This window comes from Anser anser, assembly GCF_964211835.1.
Source record: "Anser anser genome assembly, chromosome: 2".
Lineage (NCBI taxonomy): Eukaryota > Metazoa > Chordata > Aves > Anseriformes > Anatidae > Anser > Anser anser.
The window spans coordinates 5,792,879-5,813,462 of record NC_139721.1 but is presented as its reverse complement, the minus strand read 5'-3'; the positions used below and the strand labels follow the sequence as shown (position 1 = coordinate 5,813,462).

General features: G+C 39.9%; 1 protein-coding gene across 12 annotated transcripts in view; it reads right to left on the bottom strand.

Moving 5' to 3' along the window:
• The window catches only part of FAM135B (family with sequence similarity 135 member B), a 284,433-nt gene that overhangs the window by 94,426 nt on the left and 169,423 nt on the right, over window positions 1-20,584 (bottom strand). For all 12 annotated transcript variants that reach the window (XR_014580600.1, XR_014580601.1, XM_083826400.1 and 9 more), the window contains one exon: window positions 4,647-4,786. Coding sequence is in view for 10 of the 12 variants with exons in the window: in XM_083826400.1 (XP_083682526.1) it covers window positions 4,647-4,786 (140 nt within the window). In the remaining 2 variants the exon portion in view is untranslated. The remainder of the gene's footprint in view (window positions 1-4,646; window positions 4,787-20,584) is intronic.

The following is a 20,584-nucleotide window of genomic DNA, read 5'->3' as shown; positions in this document are numbered from 1 at the left end:
AAGCAAGTGAAAATTGGACTGTGGCTCTATACTGGAATCTTCATGAGAAAATAACATTGAAAGGTTTATGCATGAGTTGAGTATCTAAAGCTCTCCACAAACACAGCCTATCTAGAAGTCAATCCAACCCTCAGACATAACAGCTACATACAGAAATTACATGACACAAGTTAATATACAGCTTTGATTCTTGCTAGACTTCACTGTGTTTTACTTTTCTTCACGTATTAGAACCAAAGTATGTAAAATCCTTTACAGGAGAGAAAATGAAATGGCCTTTCCATAACTCATACAGAAGAAGCATTAGGATTTCTATCATCTATTTGTCAGTCTTCTGTATGCAATAATATTGTCCTTAAATGAAATATTGGTTGCTCCTTTAAGCACTACTGGGACTATTATGGGGTTTTTCACAGTTATATACAGATGGTAATTGCCCAACAGTTTGATAGACAAACAGGTTTTTTTTTTCCCTGAAGAAAAGATGTACAGTTTTAAATGAACCTACTCAAGAAATCAGCTTGAAAACAAATCTCTGAAATATAATTCATGTTTGACTGTCTAAGCCAGAAAGTGGTCCTTCCAGAGAAGCTATGAAGGGTCTTCTGATGTTTTTTTAAAAGTTCTTCAACTTCTCAGGAATATTAATGATTGAAATCACAACTCATGAAAGGGGAGATAAAGATCTTTATTTGTAGAAATACGTTCATACGAAAGAAGGAATATTATTCTTTTCCCTAATATTCCATATAACTAAATAAAAGTAAGGGAAATTCAGAACATCTGACCGCTGGGAAATGTTTCACATGCTGATCTCGTGTCCAGTCAAAAATGAAACAAGACAGTTCTGAAGAAAGATTTTGAAAGCTTTCTTTGAAATAAGTACATGCATTTCCCCAGCCTCCCCTGCCCCCCTGCTAAATCAAGTAAGGCTGAAATAAATTAATTTTGTTCTTTCCAATTTGATTAATTCTTTCTTGTTTGCATCAGTTTAATATTACTCTGTACTTTCTTGAAACATCATCTTGTGTCTCGCGGAAAGTTCCTCATCGTTGGGATGGGCCTATATTTCCCCTGGTGCTCCTACCTTGGGCCTTAGCTTGTGCCAAAAACACCATATTTGGCTGTGAGCGCACAAAATTCTCCCGAAAGCACTGTCTAGAAGTCAGGCTGGTTTCTACCCTCTGCCTCTCTCACCAAAAGAAAGAACTGATAGGGAGATGCATTTTATTAAACACTGTTTGGAATCTGTTCCATAAAAGGGATTTGTATACAAAAAGTATAAGTAGCATATGCAATAAAGAGCATAGAGAAACCAAAATACTCCTATTTCTGCTGAACCAGTCTAGAATCAAGTGCATCATTTCAGTTTTTATTTCTAAGTTTTCAAGTTTACATTTATTTATTTATTTATTTTGGTTTAGTTTCTAAGAGCTGCAATAAAAGTTGTAACTGAAGTTTCCAGCATCCTTGTGATGTACTACCATAATATTTAACAGTTTAGCCAGGATGTCAGACTGAATCATCTGGCTGTCCCATCTCACTTAAATTTCTCTGGAAAGTACAAAATCTAATATACCATTATATCCCAGCATGCCTCACCCTGTCCTCTCCCAGCTGCTAAATTGTCCCCAAATGGAGCCAGCAAGCAAGGAGACAAGTTACCTGTTTTACTGCTTGATGAAAAAGGCACTGCTCCTTCTTTAATAGGAATGAAAGCAAAAGCTTATGAAAATAAATTAGACTTTGTAACACTAAAGGCTGCCTCAGCCCTGCAGTATTGTTTCCTATGAATTCAAAGAATGCTGCATTCTGGGATAATACAGAAAAAGGCATCTAATAAATGACAGAGTTTTAAAGAACCATTTATATGGTGAAAGGTATGCTCAGTGTGGCTTCTAGATGGATAATTGAGGCTTCTTCCATATAAAGCCAGACAAAAAAGACATATTTCCATATTTCAGCTTATCTAGGGTTATACAGAAAAAAAAAAAAAAAGTAGCAAACAATTTAATCTGAACATGCACACTGCAATTTTTTTACTTTTTTTTTGTATTGAGCCTACCTCATCTACAGAACTACCCCAGCACCATGAGGAGAAAGCATACTACTCCCTTGATGTAATATTTGATAATGCCAGCTCTGGCAGCAGAAACTACAAGGAGCATATAAACCCACCACTTCCATTACCCAGCCTAACTGCCTTACCCATTTATCATATCTTCCATTTACAGAGAAAGCAGCAAACAGACTCATGCCTCTCAACCAAAAACACCACCATAGTACACAACAGACACACATAGGACTGACATACGCTCTGTGTTAAATAAGTTAAGAAGTGATGAACAGAGACAATATTCAAAAGGCTTTGCTGACTTCAAGGTACTTCTCCAAAGCCCTGTTGCAGGAATTGCATCTGAGATTATGTGATAGACATGCAATACCATCTCTGAACAGTAGCTGAAAATACAATAGCTTTTCTTCTGAGCAGGGTGCCCTATTAAGTGACACACTTTGCCTTTCCCCATATTTATGCTGAATTTTTACAGTCACAGAGGACAAGATATAACAGCAGAAAACAGAACTGGGAGCATTAATCATAAGTGAATTGTGCAAACCTGCTAAATGCTTGAAGTTTTACAAACCTTTACTTTTTGAATTTGATTCTTTTTAATACCTTCAGAAATTCATTTTGGGTGAACAAACCTGTTTATCCTCTTGTTGTACACCCTTGAAAAGCCAAAGCAACTTCATCACACAGAGATAATGGAGTTTTCTCTTTGTAAAACCACTCTGTAAGTACAGAATTGGGCAGTTCTACTTTTCCCAAGGAATCTCCTATATAAAGGTAAGTGTGATGGGCACAGCACACGAGTCAGGACAAGTTTTAGCTGCAAGGAATATCGTGGGATTATTTCTTTCATTTTTTGAGGTGCATAGCTTTCTGAATATTAATGCAAAAATCATCAGAAATCATCCCTGCTCAACACTGCGGAAACTGCTGTAATTTGAGGGGAGGGATGTTTAATCAGAGATGTTCCACTGTGGAAGGATAAAATTAATATTCAATTAAGCATGTTGGAACATTTTTCTAACGAATATTAATAACCTTGAACTTAGCATTTTTTCCTGTAAGCGCAAAACAACAGTTCTAGGGAGGAATAAATTGATCACACTGCATGTAAAAGAAAAAAAAAAAAGTGGGAGGGAAAGGGAAGCATGTAAAATGAGCTTAAATTAGGTTCTCCAGCTGTTTCGATTTAGATCTATATATAACCCAGGTATGTATGGGTTGAAATTAGTGAAAATAGAAATTTTAAATCTCTCCGTGCTTAAATATGAAGTTACACAGTGAAGGACAGCCAAGCATCTCTGGCCTCAGGTTCAGTGCATAGCCCTTGATTCGCACTGGCTGCACAAGTAATAGGACCTATTTTTGATGGCATACTGATTTTGAAAAACAAAACAAAACAAACAAACAAACAAACAAAACAGCTGATGTCATATGTCTCTCATTATCACTGACAGCATGTCCTAATGCAATATATTCTGCACCAGCCCTTGTGCAGGCAAAGCACAGCAACGGCACATTGGGCCAGGACTGATTGTCATGGTACAATGAATCTTTCTCCCTTTTCTGTGTAAAATTCAAAAAAAAAAAAATGTCACTCCCCGCACTCTTACATTGCTTCTGTCTTGTAGCTTCAAGGCATAGGAAAAGTCAGTGAGAGACATTGATTTCTGTTCAGTAAGAGGAAACCAAAAGTGCCCTGCAGGATGGGTGGTTCAGATCACCTACTTCACTTGTGTGGGTGCTTGCCTGGAGTAACAGATGCCAAATGGGATCACAGCATGAGCTCATTCTAGCTGAGACATGACAGAGAACAAATAAGCCATAGGGGTCCTGCACGGACAATAGGAATGGTAAGCTCCAGCTACTCTGCCAGGCACTCCTGCAATCAGGAGCACTGAAGAGAAGGGTGAGAACTTTGGTGAAAAGGGATTGGGCAACTTGGTCACAACATTCTCATTGCTGGGAGAAAAAAAAATAATAAGAAAACAACAACAATAACAACAACAAAAAGAAATAACAGTCACAAGGAGAAAGGAGAAGGTAGCAGTAATGGATAGTAAGGAAGCTGGTCCCAGCAAGATGCAGAAGACTGCTGATTTTTCAGGAGAGATTCATCTACACAGACATGCAGAATGGTGATCTAGTACACAAAGGACAACTTATGGTTGACACATTTGAGTTGTTGTGATATACTGATGTACTAGAGTACGTCAACATGTTATTCCACTGGGAAGCCAGGGTGTGGACTACTCGTCATGATAGGTGCAGTGCATAGGGTCTATCTGACCTAATGCAGATGCTTTCAGTGTTGGCATTCACATCTAAACAAATGACCCCATGCACCCTCATCAACATAGAGAAGGACAAGTACAGGATCTCCTTCTAAGGCAGATGCTGATAATAGGTCAGATAAGCTGTGCTCTCACCTCCATCAGTTATATTGACCTGTGACAACACAGGAACCCCATGGTAACACCTCATATGGAGGTATCTGTGTGATGGACACCTAAAAGTTAGGTAAAAGAAATCCCAACCCTCCTGTTTTTTTTATGGATATCCCAAGACAACTCACCCTTTCGCCATCCAGAAGCAGGTGTACTCTGAAGTTCATTGATTCATTAAGAATGATCTCTTCGTTCCTGTACAAAATCTGAAATATTCTGCTGTAAACGTTGTTTTCATGCACGCAGGCCGAGCAAAGGCTGGAATCACCTGCACAAAACACAGACAGACTACCAGTGTGATTTCTGCAGGGAGACTATTTTCTCTCCTACACTTCATGATTATCTAGGCCAGTTGTATTAGTACTTCTAATTAAACACTTGCATTATCAATAATTAATGTTAATGGAGCAAGTTGTTGTTGTGGATTGCAGGTTCCCAAGCATGGCACTTAAAGAAAACAGATGTTAAACACAAGTAGGCAGGTTGGTTTCCAAAGTGAAAATAGCTAACCCAGTGGCAGCACTTGCCCTGACTTTATTTCTAATGAAAGCTAAAGCATCAAATGTTTTCTAGGGTGTCTGTAGAAGCATGGACTGTAGGTGCTCACATGATAAAAATTCAACTTTTATCTGCAATGGGCATCTTTCAGAAAAAGGAGTTTTCTTGTCACCTTTGGTGCTCCCAGAAGTTACTACCTGGGAGTGTGGACAATAGCCAACAGCACATTTACTGGGGTAAAGAAGGAGGAAGGGAGGCACATTTAGAGTGATGGCATTTGTCTTCCCAATAAACCATTACACATGACGAGCCCTGCTTTCCTGGACATGGCTGATTCCTTCCTGCCGATGAGAAGTGGCAAATGCATTCCTTGTTTTGCTTTGCTTGCACATACAGCTTTAGCTCTACCTAGCAAACCGTCCTTATCTCAACCCGTGAGTTCTCGCACGTTTACATTTGCCATTTTCTAACCCATCCTGCCTGGGGAACGGCTGCGTGGTGCTGAGCTGCCAGGGTGAAACCACAACACCTAAGCTTCTGCCCATTGAATTCAGACAGTCAATGGTTTCATCTGTGTGCTGATAAATCACATCACCACACATGAGCTTCACGTATACTGAGCTGGTATTTGTGTGTCCTAACTTTTAGATGCCTCCGGTGTATGCATCTTATTTTGGCTACAGTGGAGCCACTAGGATTTAAGACGTTGTTCATCCAGCAGAAAAAGGTGCATGCTTTAGAATGAAACAGATCTTCCCCCCAACTCCACTACTTATTAAACCTGTCACTGATGGGAACAGAGTATGGCTTGCCTAGCTGTACAAAACTACATTGTAGGCAACATTTACTACAATGAGTTCCTTCCAGAGGAGTCTGCGATGCCTGTGTGACCATTTAATGAGCAATTGGGCACCGGAGTGAGGTACTTTTAAACTGAGTCTTGGCTTTTAATCTGAATCACTTGCTAATTCTACTTCCATTGCCCCTGAGCAAAAACAACTTCCAAAATGTATTCAGAGCCAGCTTTACCTTTTTTCCAGCATTCATTTCTGTAGCGACCTGAGCTTTTGAAATGTAATCCTTTAGCAAATGGTATTTTGGAACTCTCCTGATGAGGTGTGCTTAAAAAAGGTGTACTGGTATCAGTCCTTCAAAGAGAGAGAGATCTGTGATCTTCATCAGGAAGCCAGCAGGTACACGACTTTTAAAAAGAATAACAGTTTTTCAGGAGATACTTCTGGGAATTTGGGTCTTTGCAGAATTGTTTTGAGCTCATGAGCTGGGGTAGGATAAAAGACCAGGTCAAGAAGTCTTGGGGACTGCTGGTTTGTCAAGAGTTTCAAATCAGGACAGGTGTGTTCTGCTGTGCTAAAGCTACTGCTGCATAACTTGTATAGCTGCTGAATACATAACTTGCAAGCAGAAATTGGTTTGAGAGTTGATACTAACAAAGGACTAAAGATTTCCAGAGGTAACGTTTGTTTAGGATGGAAAAAAAAAAAAAGGAAGTTTTTTTTTTTTTTTTTTAAAAAAAAGAGTACTAAAGGTCCTGGTAGACAAGTGTATGGAGTACAGTTGTCATTATAATGATTAATTTTTGTGGCACCTGTCTGTTGGAACTGGAATAGTGCAGACAAAGAAGCACCTTCTTGAAAAAAAAAAAAAAAGGGGGGGGGGAAAGGAAGGAGGAAAAGATTAAAAAACAATAGGAGTTGTGCTAATTAATTAGCAGGACCAGGACCATAGGGCTATCAATGCAAACTACATACAAATCATTTTCCTGTTACTGACTTTTACCAAGCACACCCAGGATCAGCCTGTGTTTCACTCTGCTGTTGTCTTCCCAGCACATATCCTTCACAATAGCTCTGCATAAGTCCAGACAGCCTAGATAAACGCACATTTATTTCCTTGTGCTACACCCGTTAGGCTAGAACGTTTCAGCCTGATTAGCTCTTCAAAGCATGCAGTCATATTTATTTTAATTTAAATCTCATCATATTAGAGACACTGCAAAAATCATATTAGGGGTATAATGCATTCTTATTCCTATCTGGCAGACAAAGGGAGCTTTATGTTATTTGATTTGGATATTGATATACTGGTACTCTTCTAAGATGGAAAGTTTAATGTCATTTACTTTTCAAATGCACTCCTGCACAGACCACTGCTAGTGTGTAATTGCTTTAGGAGCTAGAGTTGCAAGGTGGCACAAAGAGTCATTTCTCTTGTTGGGAAGGTTGAAATCAAAGACAAGCTACTACGCTTAGAGATGTCTCAAATCTGTGCGTGTGGATATACTACAGGGCCAAAAATTGCTTAGTTTTAAGAACACAGATATAGCTTTGCGGAGATCTGGCAGAGAACTGCAGCAGATGAGTGCCTGATCATCCCCTAAGCAAAACCCATCCCTGCCTGCTTCAACGGCCGCCGCCTGCTTCTCTCCCTCCTGAAGGATGACATAAGGCTGTGGCAGGAGATCCCTCAGAGGAGTGCTCAGCAGCAGGAAGACATCTCAGCAACGCTGACGGCAATGCAGGCGTCCTGCCCCTCAGAGCAGAGGGGATGACAACATCCCCGCAGACGCCGCTCGTCAGGCAGCAGCACTCGCTCACGCACCCTGTGCTTTGTTGTGCAGGCAGCGAGCAGCCTGTGCCACCCTGCTTCAGCTTCTTCCACTCACAAGCGGTACCCGTGCCAGACAGGCGCTTCCTTAGCCTGCTCCACGAAAACCTCGTCATCATTCCGGGAACTTTTACAGATTTCTCCTTGTTCCTGGGATGCTTTCTGACAGCCATGTCTTTCTAAACCCACAAACTTGTCTGCTAGCAGACACCGTGGCAGGAAGGTTGGTGGTTGCACGGCTGACGTTCTTTAGAGCTGGCTGCTGGCAGAAGAAGTAGCAGATGTACACCTGTGCACACACTCCTTCCATGTCCTCTGGCACAAAGCGTAGGGTGGTAGGGGAGCAAAGCTTCAAAGACTCCCCCAAATCTCTTTCTAGCAAAACCTCAGTTACCCAAACAGCTCTAGGACGTGCCTGCACTGCTCACCACTCATGTGCAGTCCAAGGAAGATGGATGTAGTGTGTGGAAACTGCCAGGGCTAAGGCTGTATTGACCTGTGCTTAGCTGTTTATTCCACAGTTTCAAGTGTTTGAGCTTTGGTGAACTCAGCAAGAAAAATTTGATTTTGAAAAAAAGCAATTTGGCTTTTGCTAAATTTCCTCTTTAGGAGATGTGTTTGTAACACTTGCAGTGTCCCTTAAGCTAGACGTAATCCTATTGCATTTACTGGTTATCTTTTTTTTGGGCGGAAAAAGCCTTCAAAATACCTGGAAAGTGAAAGAACTCCCAGGGCTGCAGGAACCATCACAAGCATGAACAGGACAGCTGTCCTGCACCACTGTTCATTCAAGGGGATTTGAAAAGTCTGTATCTCTTTCTCTTTCTACTCCTTCCACAGGAAATATATCACCATCCTAATACCACCCCTAGCAATTCCTTTGCAGACTATTAAGTGATGGCATTTTAAAAAAAGAAAGGACCTTGAAGTAGGGACTATCTATGGTAGGCATGAAAAAGCCCATATAAAACAAACTAGTTTTTCATAACATCTCAGTGTATATAAAGATAGGTGGTATAGGAAAGCAGAAGTAAGCAAGCAATGGATAGTAAAATCTGGTTTAACATCTTCCACAAAGAGCACCAGGACCTGAAGAACACAGTCAGGAACCATAGTTCCCTACAGAGATATGTGAGATTTGATCAAACCTCTTAACTATGTCTTTGCCTCCTGGGAGTAGGTATAATCTGATGTACTCTGTGGTTGTTGATAATGAAATCAACTTTTGGTGCCTAACATGCCCCTCTATTTGTGCCTCACGAGGGCAGAACAGAGGGGGACAATCACCTCTCTCCTCTGCTGCCCACTCCTCTGTTGATGCAGCCCATGATGCAGTTGGCCTTCTGGGTTTCAAGTGCACAGTGATGGTTCATGTCGAGTTTTTCATCTACCAGAACCCTCAAGTCCTTCTCTGCAGAGCTGCTCTCAGTGAGTTCTTCTCCCAGTGACATCAGTCGGTTTTCCCTTGTCAACTGATGCAGTCACTCCATCACAGAAGGCCACCAGATTGGTCAGGCACGATTTGCCCTTGCTGAAGTCATGCTGGCTGCCTCAGATCACCTCTTTGTCCTGCATGTGCCTTGACATTGCCTACTGGAGGATCTGTTCCATGATATTGCACAGGATATTCCACAGGTGAGGCTCACCGGTCTGTAGCTCCCTGGGTCCTCCTTTCTACCCTTTTTAAAAATGGGAGTGATATTTCCCTTTTCCCAGTCATTGGGGACTTCACCTGACTGCCATAGATTTTCAAATATTCTGGGGAGTGGCTTGGCAACTACATCAGCCAGTTTCCTCGGGACCCTGGGATGCATGGAGCTTTGCATCCCTTGCCAAGTTCAATTCCATCTGTGCTTTGGCTTCTCTGATCTCATCCCTACAACTTTGGGCAGCAGATGCTCATATGGGGAGAAGAAAATGTTACTGGGGAAAAATAATTAAAGATCATTATAGTATTCTGCAAGTCAGAACTGATCCTTCAACCTTTCCAAGATCCTAGTACACACACCAAATAGACTAACATTTCTTCTCCCAAACTCCACTGGCCAGTTATTTCAGCTGTCTTCTCCAGCTATACCAACTCTGCCTTTCTAACCTCCTTCCTCTGCTCCCATCATCTCTCTGCTATCTCCCTTCCTTTAAATCTCCTTTATTCTAACCATCATGTACTCGCTATTTTTTATATATATATTTCTTTCTAATCTCTCTAAAACTGGTTTGAGAGGCTTCAGAGCTGTTCTACAGCAACATTTCCTCAAGCAAACAAACAAAAAACTCACTTGGCGAAATCAACAATGACAATGACACGTGCAAATATCAACCTCTGATTTCTGTCAAGGACAGACTTTTAACTGGCAATATCTTGGTGCAGCAGAGACTTGATGATGAATGATTCCCCCAGAGCCACTTAAGTCATGTGGATCCTTGCTGTTTGCTAGCAATATGGTTGACCAGGTTTTAAGTCCTCTACAATCTGGCATGTAAGTCATTAGCATGCTCCTATCTCAACAGCTAAATTCTTTCCATAATTATATTTTCAATTGTTCTTCCTCCTGATGTCTGTAACTGCCAAAAAAAATGGAATAAATATTAAGCTACAAGCCTTTTCAGGGTAGTAGGCATCCCTGCCTGTGACCCAGATTTGTTTAGGAACTTAAGTATAATATGACCTTTAAGAAATCATAGAATCATAGCATGGTTTGGGCTGGAAGGGACCTTAAAGATCATCTAACTCCAAACCCCCTGCCATAGGCAGGGATGCCAAAATGTTGGAGTTCTGTTTGTATTTAGTACATCAAGGCTTAAAAACACATAAACGCCTAACCACACAGCTCCTAACTCAAATTCTTGCACTAAGTGATGATATAAGGGTACCTTCAAAGCCTTGGGAGCCAAGGGTAAAAGACAGTATATTTTAGACAGTTTTTGAATAAAAATCAACAATTAGAAAGGAAAAGGTTCTTACTCATAATGCTACACAGACTATGCACAGCTTGGATGATCATCACTAAATCACTTTGCATAACTTTTAAACTCTGCTTCCATTGGATATCAGAAGCACAGAGAAAGCCTTGAAATTAGATCCTTGGCTTTTTTTTATCCCCTTTTTATTTTTTGAATACTTTGCTAAGAATAACCTTAAATAATGTCAGATTACCCTACATAACAAGGACCACGAGACATAAATGAAACGTGAAAAAGCTGTGTTCTCCAGGCAAAATACATTAAAACCTCCTTCAAAGCACATTTTCTCCCATACAACTTTTCTGTTAATCTTGTAGGACTTGACTGCTACAGCTTTGCTGAGAATTACAGGGGGAAATCGCCATACTCATAATCCTCCATTACCTCAGCTTCTGGTACACTTCACCTTCAGGGCTTGACAAAGATCAGAGATAGGATTCACCCTGACTTTGTCCTCTGTTCTTTATCCCAGAGAAATAAGATAAATTGTTATTTTTTCAAAGTAAGGAAGCAGGAAGCATGGCAACTCAGTCTTGGCACTCTGCTGCTGGAGATGTTACATCACTTCCTATCCTCTACACAGAGAAGAAAACAAAATCATATTTCTTTTCTAAACATAAAATTACTACTCCAGGGAACATCAGTGTGGATGGCCTTTTTGAAAGGTGACTTCAGGTTTACATCCTGCCTTCTCCAGAATTCTCTCTGCTGTTTATTGAGCTTTGAGTGAGAGGTCTAAAATGAACAGAAAGTGATTATACAGTCAGGGAAAAAAATCCTTATGGAAAACAAATTTAACTTCAAATCTATCCTCTTTACAGCTATAGCACTGGAAACAAGGTACTCATTCAGTAGCTGGAAACTTCTTGAATCTCTCTTTCTATCTCAGGAATGAAGTATTATTACATTGCTGATCAAATAAATGGAAATTTAGGGTTCTGCTAAGCTTTGATTTAATGAAAGGTACTCTTCAAAAACATGGGCAAACCAAGCTGTTGTAGTTGTAAACAGAGCTTTACTGTAAGTACTTCATTATGAATAACGATGCTTGCCAAAGCATTTGTATTTCAGATTAATTCAGAGCTACAAGAAACATACCATAGCCTCTATATTTGGTTTCCCACACAAGTAAATCTCATATACCTTCAGCTGTAGATAGGTTCATTCTCCCAGGTCACTCGTGCACAGACAGATGAAAGGCATTCTCACTCGAGAAAGATCTGCGAGCATCAACACCTTCCTACCCACAAACCTTATGTTACTACCTACGCAGCTAAGCTGTGTCACTGGTTCATGTGATCTTTCCTAATCTTCTCGAGTGGAAAGTCATCTCCTGGTACGTCGCAGTAGAAGGCAATTTAAGCTGAGCTCATTGCCCTTGCCCTGAAGCAGATTAGCAGCAGTCACACAGCCTTCTCACGCAGCTGAACGGGAGGGCGGCTATAGATGGGTGTACATAGCAAAGTCTTTAAGATCTCAGTTTGGACTAGCTCTAGCCCACCTCCCTGCAATCTGGGAGATTTTTATTGCACATATCTTCCTGGTTGGTGCTGTCAGAAACATAACCAAAAACTGCCTAGTTGCTAATTACCCTCTCCTGTCCAGACACACACTTTCTCTTATTCATTTCATATGAAATTCCCAGTAATATCAGAAGAGATAAAACTCTTGTTTAGAGTCCCCACCAAATATGTGTTCAATTACTAACTTCCAAGATTCTGTGTCATCTGATTTCTTCTACTGTTGCCAGACTTCTTAAATGCTTGTAGGCCATGCTAGTTTTGCTATTTTTAGTGAAAATTAAGGCACTTGGACATTCCTCGAATGAACAGTATGCTGTCTTGCTAGAACCTAAGAACCGAATTGCAAAATATAACCAAAGGAGACCACAAAATCTTGTGCAAATAGCCATGTTTATCTAACTTGCTTTTTTCCCTTTACCATCTGTTGGAGCCATATGCCTTCTTAAATAAGAGCTAATTATAGGTCTCCACTGCAACTAATCAAATAGTGGCAACTGTGGCAAACTTCAGCTGGAAATTTCATTTCTTCTTTATGAAAATTCCTCCCCAAACACACAGAGAGATAGTGGCCTTTCTCTGGTTGTCTGGACTTGGGTAAACAGTAGTTGTAGTTGATACACACGCCTGTGTTAACATACGGGATAAATTCTTAATAAACTGCAGAACAATAAGTGCCAAAGTACAGTTCTCACCAAATACATTAAGAAGAGTGACCTTGGGACAGAAGGTGACTGCCCAATGAATATATTCACTGATATGTACTGTTATAGAGCTTTTAATGTTTTGAGTTTTCCTTCACTGTCCTTGTGTTGTTCTACATAGGGAAACAGAGAAAAGAAATACACCTGTCACCAACTTATCTAGCTTTTAGCTGTGAATAACCCAGGCAAAGAAGGACCCAAGACTAAAACTAACTTTTGGAAGAGAGATTGAAGACTTTTTAGAGAAACTTATATCTCATAATATATCTTCTTGTCTTAAAAAAGACAAGACTTCATTTTCATGTCCAATAGGCATTTGCATAAATGTCTCTTTGTATAAATGTCCATTAACACCATTCAGGCAAATGTTTTATAATTGCCTTCAGTGTCAATATCACTTTGCATTGCTGTGTAATGTGAAAGGATTGAAGGATAAAAATGAATTCAGTCCTAAATATGGTAAATGAATAGTTGAGGTGCCTTTAAAAAAACTCCAGACACTACGTATGTCTTTCAGCACAGGACACCAGCAATTTCAGAATGTCGTGCTGACCTTCCAGGCAGATTAGAACCATTCTGGCAGAAATTAGGGTTTTCTGAAAACAGGCAAATGGAAGTAGTAAGTTTTAAGCTAATTCGTTCCAACCATCAGTCAGGTAGCTGTTTCCCATTATAACTGCCACAAGTTCTTTGTGTGAATGAGTGGTGTGCAAAGAAGAAAGCCCCAACAAGGAGTTTAAAGGGGTTGGGATGCGGGGGCATTTGAATCATCTCATTTCAGCTAGTCTTTTCCTCTGCCTACCAGTAAGACGATTCCTTTCCACTTTTCTCACCACTGCTCACATGTTGTTTTGAAAGGCGGAACACCACGAGTGTTTACAGATCCAGATATATTACAGCTGAAACACATTTTTAAAAAACCCTGAACATAGGTTACAGACACCTCATGGTGTAACACTAGGACCACCCATTATTCCCTACTGCTCACATAGCATAGCTGTCATCATCTCATCAACACACCAGCAACAGAATCAGAAAAGTCATGAACTAAAATCACAGCCTTTAAGTCAAACTGGAGACTGAAGAGTTCCCTGCTGGGGATGTACCAGTTTCAAGTCCCCTGATCAATGGCATAGACTGGGAACAAAATACTCTCCTGATGTACTATTGCACCGGTACCATTTTATGCAGACTGTGTTCAAGGTGATGGACGGAAGCTGTATATTGACCAAACTTTTATCTCCAATGTTGCAGCCAGTTGCACTGGACTTAGAGGACAAATTGCTGTGAATTAAATATGCAAAACATTTTCTGACAGTCTAATAAAAAATATGCCAATAAAGCTAATTTATCAGATGTAAGAGGTGGTCCCTAAGATCCCACTGTAAAACAAAAAAGGCTGACAATCCACCATAAAGGACCTCAGACTCTCATTGGAAGGAGCAACCACAGGTGGTTAGAGTTTCTGAAAAGCCAGGCAAGCTATCCAGGTATTTAAATACAGGTTTCTGAGCCCCACCTTGTATCACAAAACAAAGCACAAAGAAAGGCTTCAAGGCCTTACTATTTTTTTCCTCATTGTGTACAACACCAGGATGTCTTCCATATACCTTTCATGACAATTCTTCAGAGTTAAGGTAGATACAAGAGACCTGATTTTTTAGCTGCAGCTGCAGCAGCTGAGGTTCTTTCATTCTACAGGCTATGTGATGTTCTAGCATGATGTTCAAGGTGAGTTTTTCATATTCCCATTCACAGAGTGTTCATGACTCTCGATGAACAGTGATAAACATTATGATTTTCTTCCTCCACATTGAAGTAGACCTGATCCCTTGATCACTCAGGAGAGAGAGTCCTGATCCCAGTGCCTGGTGATCTGTGATTCTGAGCACTAGATTTGGTATTTGTTGGGAGAAAGGGTAGAAACATATACCTCCTTACCTGCCCGTAGAAAGGATGGAAGAACTCGCTGAGTTCCTAGGGCAAGTTAATTACAATAAATCAACCCCTATAGTTTCCACAAATTACCGTATGATCTTTACTCTGAAGACATTTCACATACATTGCATGGGTTCCTCGAGGCAACACAATACAAATCAGCGTCCAGAAAGACAGTCAGTGTGATGGAGATTGGCAGAATCAGACCACAGGTAAGTCATGTCAAGGCTTCATGTTTTCACCTCAAATATCATCACAACCTTAGAAGCAGACAGGTAGCTCGTAGATATTCAAGCAAAATTGTACAAAGACAATTCTGTCTGCTTATTAAAGAGGCTAGAAGAATTTTAAAAAATCACATAATTACTAACACACACACAAAATTACAATTCCATTTGCTGAAAAATAGCTTCTGTTCAAAATAAAAACAGCATCATTATAAAGTAGCTTTCCAAGAAATCAACTAGATCATTTATCTGTAAGAAGAACCATTTCAATATAAACCATAAACCTAACAGAAACCCAAAATGTTCTCCTGTATGTTTTATATCTTTTAACATTGATTTGAGCAGATATTTTAAATCTTCCTATCCAGCTGAGGAATGAGATTACTTCTCTCCGAGGTCAGCCAGTTCTTGTCTGATTAGTGATTTAATTGCTGAGCTGTCTATACAGCTTAGCATAAAAATGCAATAAAATTATTTTTACTTATTCATTTGCTTCTCCAATTAGATTCCATCAACCTTTGCCACTGCATCAGTAAATTTTTTGCTTTTTAATTATGCACATTATCTCGATTGAAATCCTGCAGCCTCATCTGGATCACACATGCACATAAATCAGCAAGAGACCGATGATACTTTCTCAATCCATGTCAGGCACAAGCCATTTGGCTTTCTGTCTGTGATTTCATTAAACCGTTCTCTCTCTCTCTGATGTGCCAAGAGTATCATTAGCTGTTCTTCTTTGGATTGGTGTCTGGTAAGGCTATTCATCACTTTCAGTCTGAATTAAGGGTCATTCAGGAAAAGCATCCCTTATCACTTTCTGAACAGTCTGTCTTTTTGTTTGACTTAAACTTTGCATACTCATTGTGGTTCTGCAGTAAGCTCTCAAATCAACTAAACACTGTAAGACTAGAGGGTCGTGAGTCTAATTCTTTCTGCCTTCCTCAACAAAACCCATTTAAGACTTTGCAACTGAAATGGGCCACAGCCTGTCTGTCCAAATAGTCTCATTTAAACTCCCCGAGACAAAAAGTTATACACGCAATTTGCCACTCCAAGACCAACAAAGGTTACAAAAGTTTTATTACCAACATCTTATAGGCAGTGAACTTACACAAAAGTATGGTAAATCATTCAAGGCGATGCTGAAAATCATCGTCAGAGCTGGGAATTAACTTTAATCTAGTGTAAAGAAAGGCGTCTATTTACTGCCAAACAGACGCAGGCACTGCTATTGTATTAGACATCGCAGTGTAGAGGCATGTGGCCACACTAACATTATTTAGCACTTTAGAGATCTGAATGCCCAGTGCTATCACTGCCTTCTTGAGAGACATTAGGCAAAAAATGAAGCTTCACTGTGGATCATTTTCCCACATATTAACTTCTCCCTCACTTTTTATCTCATTTAACCAGTCTGCAGCTGCTATTTTGAGCCCTAAGTTTTATTACAATGCTACCAGCTGTTATATATAACTTGGCTTAGAAACACATACTGAACCTGGGATGCAAGTTTTGATTGCCTTCACAATAAATAAATAAATTGTGAAGATATTTCCCTGGATATAATTTGCCTAGTGATATATTCATAAGTTTTCCTAATGACTTAATAAAATCTTGAATCTTTTCCTTCATCCTGTAAACTTATTCATCAACCACCCTAATTATTTTGGAATCAACAATCCCAAGTGTGGAGATAACTGTGCATCCCTGACATAAGCTGACAATATTCAGTATACATAATTTTCAATACGTGAATTTTAGGCTCTTGGGCTTTCAAGCATATGGGGTCTTCTAGCGGAGAAATTATCACTTTGTACAAAGTTCACAGAAGACGACACATCAGAACCATGTTCCAGCTGCCTACAGTTCCCTTCCTAATTTTAAATGCTTTCCCAAAGAATAAGACAGCGAGTATTCAAATGACATAACTTTGGAAACAGACCATCATTTTTGCTGCTACATTTGAATGAAGAGAATTAACACATAAGTACATTCTTCCTCTGGATTTCAGTGGCAGGAAAGACTGAGAGAAGAACAAATACTGGAGATCCCAACTAACAAATATTACACTAGCGTAATCAGAAAAGTACTCCAACATATAAAGTAGCAAAAGAAGAAACAACATTCATAGAAATAAATTCCTTTCTCTTTTCAATATTTTTATAAATTCTGGAAACCAACGGAATGCTAGTTTCCATTACCCCCAAAGCTGTGATTTAGGTTAAGATTGTTCTACTGAGAAGGAGAAAAAAAATCTATTCATATTTTGTAAGGCTTTTCCATACATCCATGTCCTTGTAAGGATGGCTGTCCTTGAAAATGAGCGCTACGGGAAATCATGTAAGAGCCTATGGATATGAATCACGGGGAAAAAAAAAATTATAGTTAGCTTGTTCTTATTTATAATTAATAGAGGGATTTTAAAGACTTGATAGGAACTTTTCACACAGGCAAAAAGAATGAAAAACTGAGGGGAAACTGGAAAGCATCCAAAATAGGCTTGGCAAGAACCTTTGGCAGAAATGGTAGAAAGCTTTCATAAATTATAATTAAAAAAAAAAAAAAAAAGAAAAGAAAAGAAAAAAAGAGGAAAGGAAGGAAGGAACACTACAGGCTTCACTATTGTACAAAACCATCTTTATTGTATAAACCTTACTGCATAAGTTGCATAAGTTGTTCAAACTTCCCTGTTTTCTTGGAAAACATGTAGAATACTGTACTGGATGTCTATTTGCTTCCTTACTGTTTCGCAGGCACTTGAACTTCTTAAGGCATTTATACACACCAGTTCACTTTACTTGTTACATCCCTATTGAGATATCTGGATATTCTTATCCACCTTCGTCCACTCTTACTGAATTCAATGTTATTTGTGTTAGAGAATTTCAGAGGTCTTGAAAAAAAATTCTTTGATGTTGCTTAAGTTTGTGGTATTTCAGCATTCCTATATACTTTTTATTCTCTTTCTATCTGAAATTCAGAAGTCAGGCTTAGAATTTGTTTATGTGGTTTACAAGAGAGGTGCCAGTAAGGAGCTGGAAGAGCTCAGAACTGTGAAGTTTATCCATACAGCATGACAACCATTTCCACGCATTAGTTAATATTTAGCTGTTATAGACTGTCTTGCCAAACCTTTCTAGAACTACACCTGATATTCAGTGCTTTCCTATCATACTCCTCTTCCTGTGATGCTTCTCTTATACTCTTCTGTGCACTGGAGCCACGTTCTTTCCTTTTGCATTGCCTACCATGTCTATTTTATATTTCAAATCACACGTCTATCTGGACAGCTAGCCTTGAGTAAGTAAACAACAGCAAAGAGGCTTAAAATGTCAATCAAAAACTGTGGATGCAACTTTCACAGATAGCTCTTTAAAGATCCCCATCCCATTACCAATCTATCAGTTTGTGACACAATCTTCATACAATGGTCAAGGCCAGAATAATCTTTGGAAGGCTATGGTGGGAGGTATTATGAAAACTCTTAATAAAAGAGTCTTGAAGTAGAAGATATACACAGTCAATATCTATTTAATCAGTGTTATGTGGAGAGGTTGTGCTCCTCCCTTATTTATTACAAAAAATACAGAGGTGAGAAGGAAAAAATAAAACCGTAACCCAAATGTTAATTCAGTTCAAGTGACCTCAGCATTGAACTTGAAACCAGAAACTCCTGTTCCAGCTTAATCAGAGACTTCATCTGTAATACTGAGCAAATTACATGTGACTGGATTAAAATCCTGTCCCAATGTACTGAAAACTGCATCATTAATACAAACCCTGCCATCGCAAGCTCTTCTATGCCCAACAGTGGGAAAATATAAAGGAGCCTGGTTCTCTGAAGCACTGTGCAGCCAGCAGACCTTTCTGAAGACAGATATGTTTGTTGGGAATTCAGGATTTTGGAAAAGCACCAAAAAGCACCAACTAGCACCAAAAAAAATGATTATTTTTTTTTCCTAGAAAAGGAAAGAAAGAAAGAAAAAAAAATCTCTGTTTTATCTTAGTTGCAACTGAAGTTCTGCAGAGGATAAAGGCAAGAAGATGCTTTGCAGGAATGACTCCTGCAGAAACTGTCTACATCTTCTAGAATTAGGACTGAGCAGCTGACTGAACCTTAATTTCTATAACCAAATGAATAATTTAAAGGACATTAATATCAACACCTGGCAAATACTTCTTTAGTATCTTGTTGCCATTTTCTTAATTTCTACATTTTCCTTGCTGAAATTACTTAAACTCAAACAGCTCAATTATGGTATTGGATTTTTTTTCAGTGTACCAGTTTCAAGAAAAATCTCCTCTAAAGCTGGGTCAGCACCTCTGAAGAGAACTCGTGTTGGAACAGTGTCTCTTTCTCCAGCACAACTGTGCTATTCCTGCTTCAAGAACATTGTCGTATCATTTACTATTGGGTCATTTCTGGGAACTGTCAAAATACATAAAAAAGATATCACTTTCAACTTGAGCCTGCAGGCTTTAAAGAGTAATCACTACTGAAGTGTATTTCTTCTCTGCTACTACTGAGACGTTTCATATGACTCCCTGTACTACTGAGCTCTTCCAAGCTTTTCCCTTCATGCATTTCCTTTCAGCAATGGCTGAATATACACTACTTTGTGTTCAGATTGTCAATACATTTGTAGCAACAAGGAGACCCTTGTAATCTGGGGAAAAAGAGAAGTCACTTTGCTTAACTCATCCAGTCACATCTGTTGCCCATCCTTTAACTTTTCAGTTCTTTATCTCCACCTTCTCATCTTTTAAATTAAGGATACTGTTGTGGTCCCCTTGGCCTATATTTGCAGAGATGGGAGTGATATCAATAACAGATGCCTTCAGTATGAGGTTTGGAGCAGAGGAGAATAAGGATGTCAGAGGACTTATATATGTAAGTCCTGTGACTGATCCTCACGGAGGCATTATTCCTACTTGAATTATTTTAGAGATGTGAAATTTGATAGTTTCTTGTTTGTACAAGATCAGCAGTAAAACACTGCTAACCCTTCCACTTGTGATGGGCAAGTCACTTGAATCAAAAAAGTATTGTAATGGGCTTACATGGTAAGATTTTGACAGCAGGGGAGCTACAGAGGTGGCCTCTGTGAGCAAAGCCCAGCAGCTGCCCCATGTCAAATCAGAGCCAGCTCCAAACAGCTCCAAAGGGACCCGCTGCAGGCCAGTGATGAGCCATGAGCCATGCTAGCTGGGCCTCAGTAAGAGGAGAGGTTTTTGTTTGTTTGTTTGTTTTTGTTCCCTTAAGAAAGGGGAAAACAAACAAACAAACAACAACAACAACAAACTGCTGCTGCAAAACAGCAGCTGAGAGAGCGAGGAGTGAGAAGCAGCCCTGCAGATCCTAAGGTCAGTGCAGCAGGAGGTGCTCCAGGCAGGCAGCAGCAGTTCCCCTGCGGCCTGGGGAGAGGCCCCTGGTGGAGCAGGCTGTCCCCCTGCAGCCCACGGGTCCCACACGGAGCAGATCTCCACGCTGCAGCCCGTGGAGGAGCCCCCGGTGGAGCAGGTGGATGTGGCCTGGAGGAGGCTGCGGCCCATGGAGAGCCCCCGCAGGAGCAGGCCCCGGGCCGGA